Source organism: Artibeus jamaicensis, unplaced genomic scaffold (assembly GCF_021234435.1).
Source record: "Artibeus jamaicensis isolate MK-2021 breed Jamaican fruit bat unplaced genomic scaffold, CSHL_Jam_final scaffold_847, whole genome shotgun sequence".
Classification (NCBI taxonomy): domain Eukaryota; kingdom Metazoa; phylum Chordata; class Mammalia; order Chiroptera; family Phyllostomidae; genus Artibeus; species Artibeus jamaicensis.
The window spans coordinates 20378282-20393944 of NW_026522057.1; the positions used below are offsets into that span (position 1 = coordinate 20378282).

At 49.8% G+C, this 15663-nt stretch overlaps 1 protein-coding gene across 3 annotated transcripts in view; it reads left to right on the forward strand.

The window, feature by feature from the left end:
• The window catches only part of CAPZB (capping actin protein of muscle Z-line subunit beta), a 124565-nt gene that overhangs the window by 52426 nt on the left and 56476 nt on the right, over positions 1 to 15663 (forward strand). For all 3 annotated transcript variants that reach the window (XM_053660231.1, XM_053660230.1, XM_053660232.1), the window contains exon 2: positions 3425 to 3514. In XM_053660231.1, coding sequence (XP_053516206.1) covers positions 3425 to 3514 — 90 coding nt within the window. The remainder of the gene's footprint in view (positions 1 to 3424; positions 3515 to 15663) is intronic.

Genomic DNA, 15663 nt, shown 5'->3' on the forward strand with positions numbered 1-15663 from the left:
GCAGTCCCCAAAACTAATGGCTTTAAACCAGGGCTTCTCAGACTTGACTGTACTGACCTTCTGGCCAGGTTGTTGGGGACTGTCCTGTACGTAAGGTGTTTAGAAGTATCCCTGGTCCCTATACATTAGATGCCAGTAGCTTCCCCTGTCCCCGTGATGACAACCAAAATGGTCTCCGAATATATCGTGGGGGCTTGTGGGAGGGCAGAATAGTCCCGTGGAGAAACACTACTAGTTCACACTTTTTCTTTTAACAGACTTAATTTTTTAGAGCCGTTTTAGGTTTGCAGCAGAGGTGAGCGGAGGTACGGAGCCTGTCCCTCTCACCTGCCCTCTCACCTGCACGGCCTCACCCACTGCCAGCATCCCTCACCGGAGTTACGGCTGACCGACCCACACTGGCGCAGCGCAGCAACTTGACATTCAGTTTGCATTAAAGTTCACTCTTGGTGTTGGACCTTCTGTGGACTTGGACAAATTGATGATGACACATAGCCACCATTTATAGTATCACGCAGAGTAGTTTCCCTGCTCTAAGGACCCTCCGGGCTCTTTTTTCCCTCCTTCGCCTCCAGCCCTGGGCAGCCACTGATGTTTTGACTGTCTTTATAGTTTTGTCTTCCAGAATGTCACATAGTTGGAATCCCACAGTGTGTAGCCTTTTTAGATCAACATGTTAATATTTCACTTAGTAATTTACATTTAACATTCCTCCATGTTTTTTCATGGCTTGATAGCTCATTTCTTTTTTGTTTTTAATTTTTCAATTACAGTTTATATTTAATATGATTTTGTATTAGTTTCAGGAATACAGCATAGTGGTTAGACAATTATACACTTACAAAGTGCTCCTCCTCCCCTATTTCTAGTACCCACCTAGCACTATACATACATTATTGACTGTACGCTAGCTCATTTCATCCGGAATCATACCGTCTGGATGTACTACAGTTTGTTTATCCACTCACCTACCAAAGGCCATCTTGATTGCTTCTAGGGTTTGGCGATTGTGAGTAAAGCTGCTGTAAACATTCATGTACAGGTTTTTGAGTGGACATAAGTTTTCAATTCCTTTGGGCAAAAACCAAGGGGTGCTATTGAACTGTATAGTAAGAATATGTTCAGTTTTTTTAAGAAACCACCAAATTAGTTCCAAAAGTGCTTATACCATTTTGCATCCCCCCAGCAGTGAATCAGAATTTCCATTGCTCCACACCCTTGTCAGCACTTGGTGTCGTCAGTTCTGGACTTTGGCCATCCCAATGAGTGTGATGGTGTCTCGTTGTTTTAATTCACATCTCTGCAGCGACGTGGGATGTGGAGCGTTATTTCAGATGCTTATTTGCCACCTTTGTATCTTCTTTGGTGAGGTGTCTGTTAAGTTCTTTGGTCCATTAGTTTACCTAAGTATTAGTATTACCTAAGTATTAGTTTATCTAAGTATTAGTTTACACCTTTAACCAGCTGACTTGATCATTTAAGGTTTTCTATTCTTGCATGGCCAAGGGGGCATATAACTATTTAATGTAGTTTAAACACCTCGCTCCAATTCAGAGCAATCAGAAAGACTTTCAGGTTGGGTTGAATGGGGCAAGTGTTATAAAATGTGTTTTAAAATATTTAAAACATGTATTTGCATACATACAGAAAATATTCCTAATCACACACATGCTATGTGAATTAAACAGGTAATAACTAAACCATTGCAGGAATCCTATAAAGTGGATACGCTCCATTTTATGGATAAATAGAGGCTTGTAGAGGCCAACAGCTCCGTCCAAGGCCATAAATTAATGAATGGCAGAACCGGAATGGAACACAAGTCTCTCTAGTGTCAAATCAGCTAATCTGGGTTCTCAGCCTCAGAAGTGTTAAAATGTCTCCCCGTGCCAGCAGGCCATGTCACCACGGCTTTGGCTGGCGTGGAAGGCATGGCCCGAGCAGGGAATTCATGGTCGCTAGAATGTCGCACTCAGCAGAACAAGTGCTACAGAGTTTCTGGGGGGAGGGTGTGTGTGTGTGTAGAGGGCAGCCAGTTTGCTGTGTGTCCCAGAATAGTCACAGATAACCGTCTTGAGCAGCGGAGGTTTTTTCTCTATTTATAAAACCAGCCTGTCGCATGTGGCCATATTAGCACCTGAAAACGAGATTGCTTCCCGTTTACTTCATGTGTTGTGTTTTTGAAATGAATGTGAGGTGGATCCTTGTCCCCTACTCTCCGTAAAAGTTAATACGTTAGGAGTGTGGATGGATGGTCATAATGAAAGATTGTATTTCGTTACAGCCAAATGTGGCATTTCCAGGATTACTTTGTATATTTTATGAAGATTCTTTAGCTTCTTGATATAGGGCTTTTAGAAATCCTGAGGTCAGAACCGGGATGCAGATCAGGTGGTGCCACTGATTGGCGGTGCTGGGGACTCCGGCTGCCTTCCGTGCACTTCTGAGCATCTCTACCATTTTACTCGGCCCGCCTTCCGTACTTTGTATCTCGTCAGACCTTCTGAGGCCTGGCCTTCTGTGTTATAAACGACTCTGCCCCGAATTTACTCTGCACTTTACCAGTCTGTGCCCACTCAGTTCATTCCTCCTCCCTCCCTTATTTATTACATACTTTCAACGACTGGCACTGGGCGGCTCTCAGTAAATTTCTGCATCATGAAATTAAATGAGGAGAGTATTATGAAGCACATGAGGCTGGAAGAAGGTGCTCGGTGAACAAGAGTAATCTTGACCTTCCCAGGCCCGTGTAGCCGTGTGACGCCATTGTGTCGCCTTGTAGTCCACTTGGCCAGCTAGAGTGAGCTCTTGGCTGTCAAGGGGTTCAGTTCAGGTCCTGGTCTATTTTGCAAGGATCTGGCACCATGGAAAATGTACCAAGCTTTAAGCAGAATGACTGAAGCACTTAACCTTTCCATAGATTTTGCCACTTGTTTTTTGCCTGGATTTTGGCTTTCTCTCTGGCTTTGAGCTTATCAAGGAACTCAGTCCAGTGATGCTATTTGATGTTACCTGTTTAAATCCAGGTTATAGGACAGTATAAAGAGCTTAATCAACTCTTCATGCGTGCTCCCCATAGAACCAGTTGGGAATTAATACATAATGTATCTCCCATGGTCTGCTGCATAAGAGAGGGAAAGCTGGTAAGGCTTTGAGATGTGGATAGAACAGGGTCACTTTCTGAACTCTCTAACCTATTTCCCACTCTTTGATTATCTTTTGGACGCCTCCACTTGAGACAGACACTGCTATCAAAGAGGGACTGACAGTCTCCTTCCGGCAGACAGGGCGCAGAGCCCGCTGCAGGCCTGCTTGGCCTTAGCATACCCAGGGCAAATTGCAGCTGCAAAAACGCTAGTTGAAGAGGGTTCTTGGTGTTGCTATTGGCAAAATGACTGAGACGCTTTTCTTTCTCCTTTCACAGAGTGATCAGCAGCTGGACTGTGCCTTGGACTTAATGAGGCGCCTGCCTCCACAGCAGATCGAGAAAAACCTCAGTGACCTGATCGACCTGGTACGTTCCATTTTCATGTGGCTCCTTTTTGGGCAGTGGCTCATAATTGTTTGCTTTCGGTACTTTTTCCATTCAGCATACAAAACACAAGAAACCTCTCTCCAGCCAGACACCACCACTGGGTCACATGATTCCTCCGGGCAGAGAAGTTGTTTCGTATTGTTGTCTTGTCGTCAGCACCACCAGTGTTGATAAAGCCCAAGATGGGAATTCTGCAGTTGGTTACGTTCTGCCTCCTTCTCCTGCTGCCTTGTTCTCAGTTTCTAGACACTGTCCTTTAGGCACGGAGAAGAGGTCACGCATCCGGCCGACATTCAGCTGCCGGGCTGTGTTCCTCTCTGTGCCGCTGGGGAGGTTTCTGTAGCCAAAGCAGTAGGAGACTCCACCCTGTAAAATGCTTCAGTGGCTTCACTTGTAGTTGGAAACGGCAAAGCCCAAAAGTCGGCCTTTGAAGATCTCTTCACATCAATTTTTTAAATATTTAATTTTAAGATCAAAATTATTGGTCTCAGAACGATGCCTCAGATTAATTGGGACCGTAATATTATTTGAAAATGTTCGAAGTATTAAAAAATGTCTATAAAGCTCTGGGAAATATTGAAAGGAGGTAAAGTAAAATCAAATCAGGCCCTGTGAGGTCACTTGAGTTACCACCTCATTTGGCCAGTGAGCTCCAGCTCCGTCTCCGGGGCCGCTGTTCTCTTCCTCCATCCCGTGTCGTCTTGGGTGTGATTGCCACTTGCCAGCCCCGGCTGATCAGTGAGGTGTCTGGGAAAACAGTGGTCTGAAACTTGTTCATGTGCTGCAGTGACACATTTAATTCGATTGTACAGAACCCAGTCAGTTTCACTAGGAAAAACCGGGACCGCAGGAGACCCCCGTCGTTCGCAGACGCAGCACCTCACAGCGGCCGGCAGAGTCCTGCGTGCAGCCGTTTTGCGTCGACAGGCCCCTGGGCCCCCAGTTGCGAGGCAGCTGTACGAGACAGCATGGAGCCTGCCGGAGAAGTTGTGCACTTGCTGTCTTTCGCGTGAATAATTCAGGGAGTGGGAAGAATGAGGGTTCTTGAGATAAATGGTCCAGACAGGAAAGGCAGCTACAGGTGCTTGTGATGGAAGAGAAGAGGATGGAGAATGACGGCCCCTGGCCAGACAGATTCTTTGGATGAGCATTAAAGAAAGAAGGTGGCATTGTGATGCAGGTGACCTACCACATGCTCAGAATCCTGGCTCACAGACCAAGAGTCAACAAGTAGACAGCAGTCACTGAAGTGGCCTGGGCCTAGACAGGGGGCCTGCTGGCAGGCTCCTCCTGCGCGGGCAGCGGCCCCTCTGCTCCAGTCACTGCCTGTCTGTGGGGATGTGATGCCTGTGGCTTGTTTTCGGGTGTTTCTGGAGGAGCCGTACGTTTGGAGTTGCAGGGGAACTATCCTGATGTTTGAACATTGGGTTGGTCAGCTCCGATTTTTGTGCCGAATTTGGGCACGTGCCTGGGAAATGTGAGCTGTGGGGATGGGGGTCAGAGAAGACAGTCTTAGTTGGGAAATGATGAAATATTTTGGGCAGGCAGGAGCCATCCTTGAAAGTCAGGAGGGCTCGGATTTGATGTGTTGCTGGTTGTCACCGTCAAGCCCCTACTGAGCTGTGTGCACGACACTCGTGCCGAGCAGTTTCCCCGCATCTGTGTTTCACGCTCGACAGCTCTGCTAGGCAGCGTTACGAGCTGCACTCTGGAAGCGCTGTTAGTCTCCGCATTTTCTCGGTCAGAGAGTTTGGAGGGAGACTGTGCGGACGAGGTGGGCAGAGGTGGGCAAAGGTGGAAGGAATGGGCAGGTCCCAAATTTGGTCAGCTGCAGAGGCTTCTTTCTCTTTTACACTTCAGCGTGAAAGTGTGCTCGGCTGAGTTGAAGTTTAGTTTGCCAATTTAGTTACGGCTGTGTTTTAGCAATGAACCAAACATAGAGCGAATGATGAGCACAGTTTTCTCAGACCCGTCTTTGTGTTTGTTTAACAAGCTAGTTTGTTCTTATGGCAACGAAAGTGTTTTGCCACAGCTGTGATTTTCTCTGTGATTCCCTCATCATTCTCTATTTCAGAGATGTGCAGGTTTCAGGGAAGCCTGGTTGGCTGGTTCCATTGCAGCACTGATGGGAAATGAAGGAGCCCTCCTCCACGTTAGCCCAGACATGGGGTGGGAGAGACCAGCCCCAAGGCAGAGATGGCAGGGCGGTGCTCAGACCCAGGCTGAAGTGCCACACTGTGCCGTCCCTGATACGTGGCGGAGCACGTGGCGCCCACAGATTGCTGTCAGAGCACACCGCCTTTCCACAGTTAACTCCGTCTCTTGTGCAGGGTGGCTGGAGAGGGGACGGAAGCACGTGAGGGTTGTGGGACTGAGCTGGATGCTTTCATTCGTGTTACCATTTCCTCGGTGTTCCATGATGTATAAACGACCACTTCACCTTCTCTAGGGGGTTGAGACTTGGGGGAGGAAGCCGGGGTGCAGGTGTGGCTGGGCAGCCGCAGGAGTCCCAGGGCCGCCTCCTTGGGAACTCTGCTGGGTGACCGTGGGTCCCGTCACTACACTCATTAGCAGGTGAAATGCGGTGCATCTTCCTTACGTGTCAGTGTTACCCGTTTGGGGGGGGAAATTCCGGTAACTTAATTCATTAGTAATTTAAAATATTAAAGCACAAATGTATTATGGAGGATAATAAAATTGACATAGTTAAAGTGAAAACACCTGGAGACTTGAAAGATATTTCCTTGTTAGAGCCAGGCCACTTAGCATCACCCGTTCACCCCCGTCCGCTGCTCCCCCACCGTCGTCTGGTGGCCAGCCTGGGGCCCATCCACCTCCCGAGGCTGAAAAAGAGGCCGTAAATGATTCCCATCACCCAGAATAGACTAGGGAATCGGTGTTCTCATTAATTTTTTTTAAATTTGAAGCATGATGAATGTCAGAGTGGAAATGAAGCATGACTTTTCACTGACTTAGAACCGGGTAACGCATGCCTCATTAAGACGATATTGACGTGCTTCAGAAGCCGCTTTTTGATTAATGGTCTTGCTTCAAGGTCCTTGCTTTGCACTGTGGTGCACAAAGGGGCATTGGGGCTGATTTTGTATCGGATCCTATGACGAGTCTTAGAAATCACTTACTTGAATGTTTTCCTTTAATCGCTGCTGTTTTTCTTCAACTTTCCCTGGGAATGACAGATTTTTTTCTTTCTTTTTAACTGGATTTGCAAAGTTTTCTTACTCTTGCCAGAGTCAGTCTGTGCGGAGTGTACTGCTGTGGCTCCAAAGTTCACTGGCAGCTTTCGTTTCTTCAGCTGTAGTTTCGGAAAACTTGTACTGCCATAGGTCCACCTAGAAGCAGTGCACACGGGCCTTTGTTTCATGTGACCTGGGGTCAGTCCAAGGCTTCCAGCGCTGCTAGTGCAGTGCACGGTGCGCATTGCAGCCCCTCTCGCTGTGCTCACCTGCCTAAAATAATGAAGGGGAGGAGGCTGTTTTCAAGAAAAGTCGCCAATTTTAAGACTGACAAGAATGCTAGGATTTGCCAGCATTCCCCCTGAAGGGAATGGCCTCTCTTAGATGCTGGAGCCAGAGGACTGCAGGCACGTGCGCCCGGTCCACCAGTGGTCCGGTTAGAGTGCTGGTAAAGAGAAGTGGCGCGTGCGTGGCAGCGAGGCCCCAGCAGCCCAGTTTATCATGCCAGATCAGCTCGCTTTTCTCTTCTCTTTCTAGTTGCAGAGCTTTTGCTGCCTTGGGATTATCGTGCATACTCTGATTGGTGGGAATGACCTTCTTTTGCAGATGGTCAAAACATCATTTTATTACTTAGTAATCCCATTGTACTGGAGTAAAGCCAGCTGAAATCCATTGTTAAGCTGTTTCAAAAATACCCACAGGCCCATGTGTGCCAAGAATCCTGTGATGTTAAGATGTGCTCCCTTGGCTTCCTAAACTTCGACCTTCTATGGCTTTGCTCTGCACACTGGCAGCCATAGCTGTGGTGTATTTTGAGCCCTGAGCTGAAGAAGGAGTTTGTTTCTGCAAGTTGGCACCTTTGCCTTTCTAAGAGCAAACCAAAAATAGCCAAGTCTCTGTGTGCACTGGTCACTTCATTTTTCAGTTCCTTTTCTTTTCTTTGCTATAGTCACCCAAAGATCCAGCTTTGAGTGTCCCCAGATTTTAACCAAGCAAGGGGGAAGAAAGTAGAGCCGGCTGGGAAAGCACCCAAGCCATCCCAGCTCGGCTTGCAGGTTCAAGGGAAAGAGATGCCCAGATGCCCTGACCAGGGAGTTGCTAACCTGATCAGTTTCTACCTCAGCACACTCCTCTTTTTAGCAGCCAGAATTGCCCTCCGGAAATAGAAGGGGCCAGTCGGGTGCAGGTCCTCACGCTGCCAGCCTCAGCAGTGCCTTTACTTCAAACGGCTCGCAGAGGCTGTGCAGCTCTATCTAGTCTGGGTCGCTGGCGCGATATCTGCCCAGGAGCCCGACCGGTTGGGAGGAGGGAGGGCACGGGGCACCACAAGTGGAGACCTACAGCTTACCGAGTTTTTCAGACTGTAAGATGCACCTAGGTTTTAGAGAAGGAAACTAGGAAAAAAATGTTGAAGCAAAAAAATGTGGTAAAATATTTCATAACATAAATATCATAGACCCCACTCCCCACAGCGAGCCAGTTGAGCTACATTCAGACTATAAGATGCACCCCTTTTTCTCCCAAATTTGGGGGGAAGTTGTCTTATAGTCCGAAAAATATGGTGCATTTCTAAGAACTTGCTTTTCGTGGGTCTGTCTGTCCTCGGAGCCAAGCTCCCACACATTGTGACGGGTAAAATTAAGCTTAATATTATATGTAATAGTTCATTAGTATTACTGATTATCTGACTTCTGCTAAGCATTGGCACTCAGATTGCAGTCTGTAGCAGCTAAACCGACGAGCTCTGTAAGTTCTCTTCCCCGGGACAGTCGTGTGGAATGAGGCTTTGCATTCCGTCGTCCCTGCCCCGTGATGAACACGTGCTGGCTTTCGGGGCCTCGAGAGCCAGATGTGATGTGGGCCAGCTGTGGTCAACAGTGAGCAGGCTTGTGTTTTCTTGCCCGGTTTCCCCATTAGCATCGCCATTTGAAAGTCTCAGACCAGCATTTTTTCCTCCTTAATTTCAGAGGCAACATCTCGGATGTTTTCTTCTTTCCAGATGGGTCTCAGCCGAAGTAGGTGAAAGGCGCTGTGTTTTGCTGTCTGTGATGTGCTCCCATGTGTACTGTGCACCCATGGTTTTGGCCCAGATTTTCGGGAAAAAAGTCTTTTGTTTTAATATTTTTTAATTCAGTTATTTTTTTATTTGTATTTAGAAACAAAAACGATTATTGTATTTCAGGGTAGTATTTTGCATACAGATATTGTCATTGCGTTCTAGAGTTACACTTCTAACGCACAAGCATAAATAGAAGAAACGAAAACGTCTACATAGATATGGAATTAGCACTGTCCATGTATAACGTGCATCCTTGTCTTCCCCTAAAAAATTGGGCAAAGAAGTGCGCATTATGCACAGTAAAAGGAGGTGATGGATTCAGTTGACATTTACTGAGCACCTCCTGTGAGTGGGCACAGTGCCAGGCCCTGGGGAGAAACAAAACCTTTATTCCCTGGCTCCCCTTCCACAGGGAGAAGTTGTTTCAGGGGTCCTCACACCAGGTCCCAGTAGGGGCGACTTTGGTCGGATTCTCTCGGCCTGCAGATCTTCACGATGACTGACGAGCCACTGCCGAACCGAGTTGTTCTTACTGTATTTAATGTCTGGGTGCCAGACACCACGGTAGGTGCTGCAGGTGCAGCATGAAAGCCCTCGCTCCATAGCACTTACATTTAGTGCAGAATTCCGGGAAGGTTTTTCTGGAGGAAGGAAGGCTTGGCCATGGTCCGCTTTGCACTCATTTATTTATTGAACGGATACATAGCAGGCAGATTTGTTTGTCTTTGCCTCTGAGTGAAGGCATCTAGGCCCTCGAATGCTTGTGCCCAGCTGGCAGTGGGTTTTGCCATCTTCTCCGACCTGGTGCTGACTGCCTTTGGCCCGGCCCCGTAACTCATCTCAGATTCTCCCTCCAGAGTGTTCCTGGCAGTAGAAGGGAGCAAATCCAAAAGTGGCTGCCTCAAGGAGAGAATTTTGGTTTGTCTTTTTAAAAGCTGTGTTGCAATTTATAACATGTCCATATGCAAGACATTTTAAAATAAAAGGAATGCTTTTTCCACCCAAGTCAGGTTGATGCTCCAGGAAGTTGGGTTCTGTCCCCCTGGGGACATGGCTTTGCCGAGGCTCACTGGGACTCCAGGACCTTGTTTGGTGATGCTGGACTTTGTGACTGGGCCTCCCAGAGGTGACTCCCTCTGTAGTGACGCCTGGAGGCTTCTCTGTAGTCCTGATCGTTGAGGAGGGGCCTGTGCTGCACCCCATGCGCTGTACCTATGGAAGGACAAGCCCTTGCGGGTTTCTGTGGAGGTGGGAGGGCTTGGCTTCCCTGCTCCCGTTGGTCAGAGAGTGCGTCGGGAGGTGCTCTCCTGGGTGGGATGCTGTCCCTGGAGCAGGAGCAGGGGGCGGATTGAATCATTGGCACGAACACAGCAACCCCGGCACAGAGTCTGTTGCGCTGGTGTCTTGAGCTTTCCTGTGGGCCACGACGCTGTGCTTCAGTCCCCATTTACAAGGGGAAAAAGCATTCCAGCCAGGGGCCTCCAGCAGTATTTTAATGAACTCCATTCCTTGGAAAGTTGTGGTGAGCCTTTTCATGCAAGCCTTTGCCCCGAGAATGGATGCAGCTGTGGCGACTGAAGCGGGGAGAGCCGAACGCAGGCCCTCACTCCACGCCGAGCCAGCCCTCTGCTTCTCTCGAAAGGCCGCGGCCTGGGGCTGAGGCAAGGAGCCAGCCACCTCCTGGTGCAGCCTCAGATTTCTGTCAAGGTGGCAGCTAGTCAGCCCTTCTGAAATGCTGTGATTTGCTTAGAAAGAGGAAATGGGGCTTCCTGGGGTGCCCAGACCTGTCCTGCTCCCCCAGAGATAAGACCAGAGTGATTGGAGTTCTCATGAGTTCCATTCTAGCAGAGGAACACACCCTCATTTGATTCCATTAAGAATGAGCAGACCAGAAGATAAAAACTTGAACCTCGATGATTGAAGGAGAAAAGTACAGGGCCATTTGCTTTGTGTCTGTTTGTGTTCCTTGGGGGCAAAGCCTGTTTCCAGGAGACAGTGCGATCGATGCCCACTGGTCCTGAACAGCCAGTTCCAGGACAGTAAGCTTCCCCGGGCAGGGGGGCCAAGTGCGAGGATGCTGCAGACCTCCAACCAGGGGCAGGACGAGTGGGACCTGACGGCTCCGGAACAGGCCAGTCAGTGGTGGAGCGACTTGGGGTGTAGTACAAGTGGTGGCTGCGTTTCTCTGTGAGAAGACACTCAATTATTGAAAAAATTGCTGAAACAGCTAAAAACTTTGAAGGAAAACAAGCTAAATATCCATTGCACAGCAGGTATCTATACTCCTAGTGGACTAAAGAACTAATATTTAAACGAACATAAAAGACCAGAGGGAAAACATGAATATTTAACATTGAGATGGGGGAGTCCTTTATACGGTATAGAAGCTAATGACAAAAACATGGCTTTGGCACATGCAAATTTAAATAAAATAGTATTCCAAGGCCAAAGACAGACTCTCAAAAAACATTTGCAGCGTATGGCAAAGAATGTATCTCCTAAAATCTTCAGAAAACGCCTTCTGAGGTTGTTAGTATCATTGTCCCCACTTTCAGTTCTGTTGTGTAGAACTGAGAGAAGTAGCAGGGGCTTTGGCAACTTGACCACTGTCACCAGGCAGTGGTGGAGCCAAACTCTGTACCTAAGCATCCTGGCCCCAGGCTCCCAAGCACCGTGTTCTGGTGCCTCCAGCAGTAAAGAAGGGGCCCCGGCCAGAACGGCCCGGTTGGGTTGGAGCATCGTCCCATAACCGAAAGGTCGAGGGTTCAGCTCCCAGTCGGCTCATGCCTAGGTTGCAGGTTGGATTCCCAGTCTGGGCACTGGCGTAGGTGCGTGCATTTGCACCTCCTGGTCCAGGAGCTTATCATCCCTGGTCTAAGTGCCAGTCCAGTCTGGGCGGGTGTGGGAGGCTACCAATTGATGCTTCTCCATCTCCCTTCTCTCTAAAAGCAACGAAAAAACAGTGTCCTTGGGTGAAGAGTAGAAGAAAAAAGAAAGGTAGGAATATTCTGTGGGCGCACAGGTGATTCACAGAGGAGGTAATGTGCACAGATCTTGCTTTGCTGGTCAGGAAAGTGCAGTCAAATGAGAGGATGGCTGGGAAAGCCTCCTTCCCGGTGGCCCTTCTGCCTGCTCAGCGGACGGGCTGCGTCCTCTGCGTGCAGCGTGCCCTTATCCTGCCTTCCGCTCGCCGTGATACTGGCTCTGGAGGAACTGAGACAGTGGGCAGTTGCGGGAGCGAGGCACGCTCTGCCCTCCATGACTTGCACCAGTTGCACTGTCACGTTCAAGGTTCTGAAAAGGCCTGCAGTGGAGAGACAAGGACCTGTTCTCCTGTAACCCAGCACTTTTCTAATTTACTTTCATGGAACCCACTCAGGGAAGCACTGGTTCCGGGGAAGGTTCACGACCTACACATCAGATGACCTGGACTCTAGACCCTTTCTGGCAGTGGCCTTATGTGTGACGTTAGCCAGCTTTTAAATTTTCCTAACTGTTTGGTAAAATGGCATAAAAAGAGACAGCTTTCCTTAGTTTATTGTTTTCTTTTTCAAGAAGAGAACTGCTTTAGAAAACTAGCTCCTTCAGTAGGAGGGAAAGAAGGAGGTGGAGAAAAAAGCATGGCGTACATTAAGCAAACCTTATTGGAAGTCAGGAGCTGAGGCTGAAGCTTTGGGCCTGCTGCTCGCTTGCTTTGTGGTCAGCAGGCCCCCCTGGGTCTCTGTGACGGGAGGGCCGGTGGGTCTCCGTGTCTGAGCCCTGTTACCTAGAACCACACCTCACCCCCGGCCCCCTGTGTCGAGGCCACTGCTTTTGGATCCCCTTTTGCTGGCAGCAGAAGCACGGGTTTCTCTCCAGCCTGTGACCGTGTGACTGCCCCGTGGGGTGGAGATGTGGCGGAGTTGAGCAGGCTGGACCCCTGCAGGTCTCCCCCGATCAGTCTCTATCCAGTCCCTGGACAAAGCAAAGCGGACTGGGACTTGAATCGCGTCTCTGTCACCTTCCAGCTTCGATACCTCAGGCCACAGCATCTCCCAGGGTTTCCTCTGGTAGACAAGACTGGGATAAGAACACCGGATTCCTGGGGCAGCTGCCGGGATTTGGGAGTGTGTATACAGTGTGCAGTACGTGTAGGACAGGTGCCGAGTAAATGCTAGCTGGTGCTTCAGTAATTACCTCCACAGGCTTCCCTAGGGCCTGTTCGTCAACCCATGGGTCCTGCCTGCCCCGGGCTCTGCCCTGGCGCCCCAGGCAGCCGTCCGGACGGTGTTTTCACAGGTGGACACAGCCCAGCCTTGGATGGGGTTTATAACCCAACGTAGGGTTGTCAGGACTTGTTTTGTTTAACCTGGAAGGGGGAGATTAGAAGGCTCTCCATTGAAGCATTGTGGTTTTCTGACTTTGTATTTATTGACTTTTTACAGAGAAGAGGGTAAAGGGGGTTGGGGAGGGGAGAGACTTGTTCCACTTATCTGATGTGCCCTGACCTGGGATTTCGCCACCTTGGTGTATTGGGGTGATGCTCTAACCAACCAGGTCAGGGCTCCACTGAGACGTTTTAGATGGTCGTGAAAATGCCCCCCAACCCGCCTTCCCTGAAGTATCAAGGCTGGGACCCCTGAAAACGAAGCTGTGAACACACCAGTGTCTGCCGCCCCAGAGTGAACAGGGGAGGTCGGAGTCAGACTGCCTGACTGCCTTTCATTGCACAGATACCTGACGTCATGCTTCCTGTTCTGCCCTGGCAGGGGTGGGCTCCCTGGGCGGGTGGGTCTTCCCCTGCCCCTTCCTGGTTGCTTTAGCAGGCACCATTCTCCCTTGGAGTGTTTTTGGAAGCCCTGGGGGAGAAGCTGAACAACACGGTTGGACGGTCTGACAAGGCTGGGTGGGTCTTAAGTTTGAACTCACTGTCCAAGGACAAACCAGCTGACATTATAGCCTCACAGGTCATTTGACCACATTGCCTTCATTTTAGCCACCAAGAGCTTCACACAGTTACCTTACGTTTCCCAGGACAGGACACCTGTGAACTCTGAACCCTCAGGCTTCCTTTCTGTTGTCCAGTTTTGTGCTTTCTCCTGCCTTCACTTCCATTCATTTACATACAATTCCATCTTATCAAGGCTGCTGATCTCTTGTTTGTGTCTCGCACCCACGTCTCTCACCGGCCCCTCCCCACAGGGACCGCATAGCCACAGACATTCCCTTCCGCAGTGTTCTCCAGCCTCGCCCGGCGGTGGTGCTCCGTGGCTTGGCTTTTCCCCTTGCAGGCATCTCGCATCCCCTGACTCCTGAGTCCTCCTTGTGATGGGGAAGCTACTTCAGCAGCTCCTGTACTGCTGCCTGTTCACAGACGTGATGCAGAAAATGCCCCCGAGGTGCCACCAGCCCAGAAGTGCAGGTTTGGGATGGGCTACAAGCAGAGTGACCGTCGATTTGGCACATTCTCGAAAACAGGTTGGCTGTGGTTATTTGATGGTCCCCCCCTCTCCTGCCCCACATGCACACGTACTCGCTTTGTTTGCCAGGTTGCAGAGCCTATTTCAGTATACTTGGAGATCAGGGCCTTGTAAAATCTGTGGTTGGTGGTTTTTAGGGCAGCTCCGAGTCTGAGATTTTTAGCCCGAGATGTCTGCGTGGCAGCGTTGGAATGTGATAGGCTGAGCAGCTTGAAATGGAAAAGTCCAGCCGAACTCACCTCTCGTCTTCATCACGTCTTAGTTGGGCGACCTCTGAGTCTCCATCTCCTCGTAGCGGAGATGGGTGTGACGACACTGACTTTGAGTGCTAGAGACTGTGCAGGTGAACTTCCAGCAGTTCTGCCTGCCTGCGGTTCTGCGGTCACGTCCAACTTGCATGGCCTGATGTAGCCCTTGTCCACATGACTATGAGCCCTGCTGGCCTCCTGCTTTTCTCTGATGACTGTGAGCTGCCAGGTACTGTTCCAGACCATTTACATATTTAGCTTGTTTAAACCAGCCGCCATAAAGCTAGTCTTCTGTCCTCATCTGATGTATGAGGCAACTGAGAGAGGAAATGAGTTGGTCGGAGACTCACAGCTGGTTAGCAAGTAGCTGAGTCGGAATCATCCCCAGGCCCACCCGACTCGGCCGCCTACTCCCACCGTGCACCTGCGCCCACAGCTTCTGCAGGAACCGCTCTTTCCTTGTCACTGTGGCCACCGGCAGACAGCTGACGCTGGGTGCAGATACTGTCACGATAATTAGTGCCTGAAAGAACTTACTCAGTTTCCTAGAGTGTAGCTTTCCCTCTCTGCATTGAAAGGGTGTTCTGTTCGGGCCCTCCATTGTTAAAGATGAAGTGCTGGTGGAGACAGAAGTGTCCATGGCAGTGATCATGTGACCCCCCACAACTGTGGCCGCCGCCACCAAGCAGATCACTGTCCCCGCTCTGTTTTTGCTAAGAGATTGGGGGGCCTTCTGTACTCCCAGAGGCTTTCTGTCCATTATGTAAAGCAGCCCCAGCTTTCAGGGGGGCGCAGGGCTGAGGGAGGACCCTGCCCTCCTCCTCTTCTGGGTCGCTGGCCCTCATCAGGCCGGACGCTTCTTCTTATTCATTAGTCAGACGGTCTTCGGCTGCCCCTTCGCCCATGTGCTGCTGCCTCCTGGACCTTGTTGCACTCACAATTAAGGTTCATTAGAGGCCCTGTCAATCACAGCGTGCACAGACGCTGCCTCCGTGAGGCCTCTCGAAGGGGCACCCCCCACTCCCACCCCGAGTGCCCCACAAACGATTACCAGCTAGATTCTAGGTGCTTGGCGTGCAGGGGAAGGGGTAGGAACAGCACTTGTGAAACTCCAGATTTTCAGGTCCTGCTGGGCCTGTTACCTTTTATGGAATTGAAAGCTTCGCGC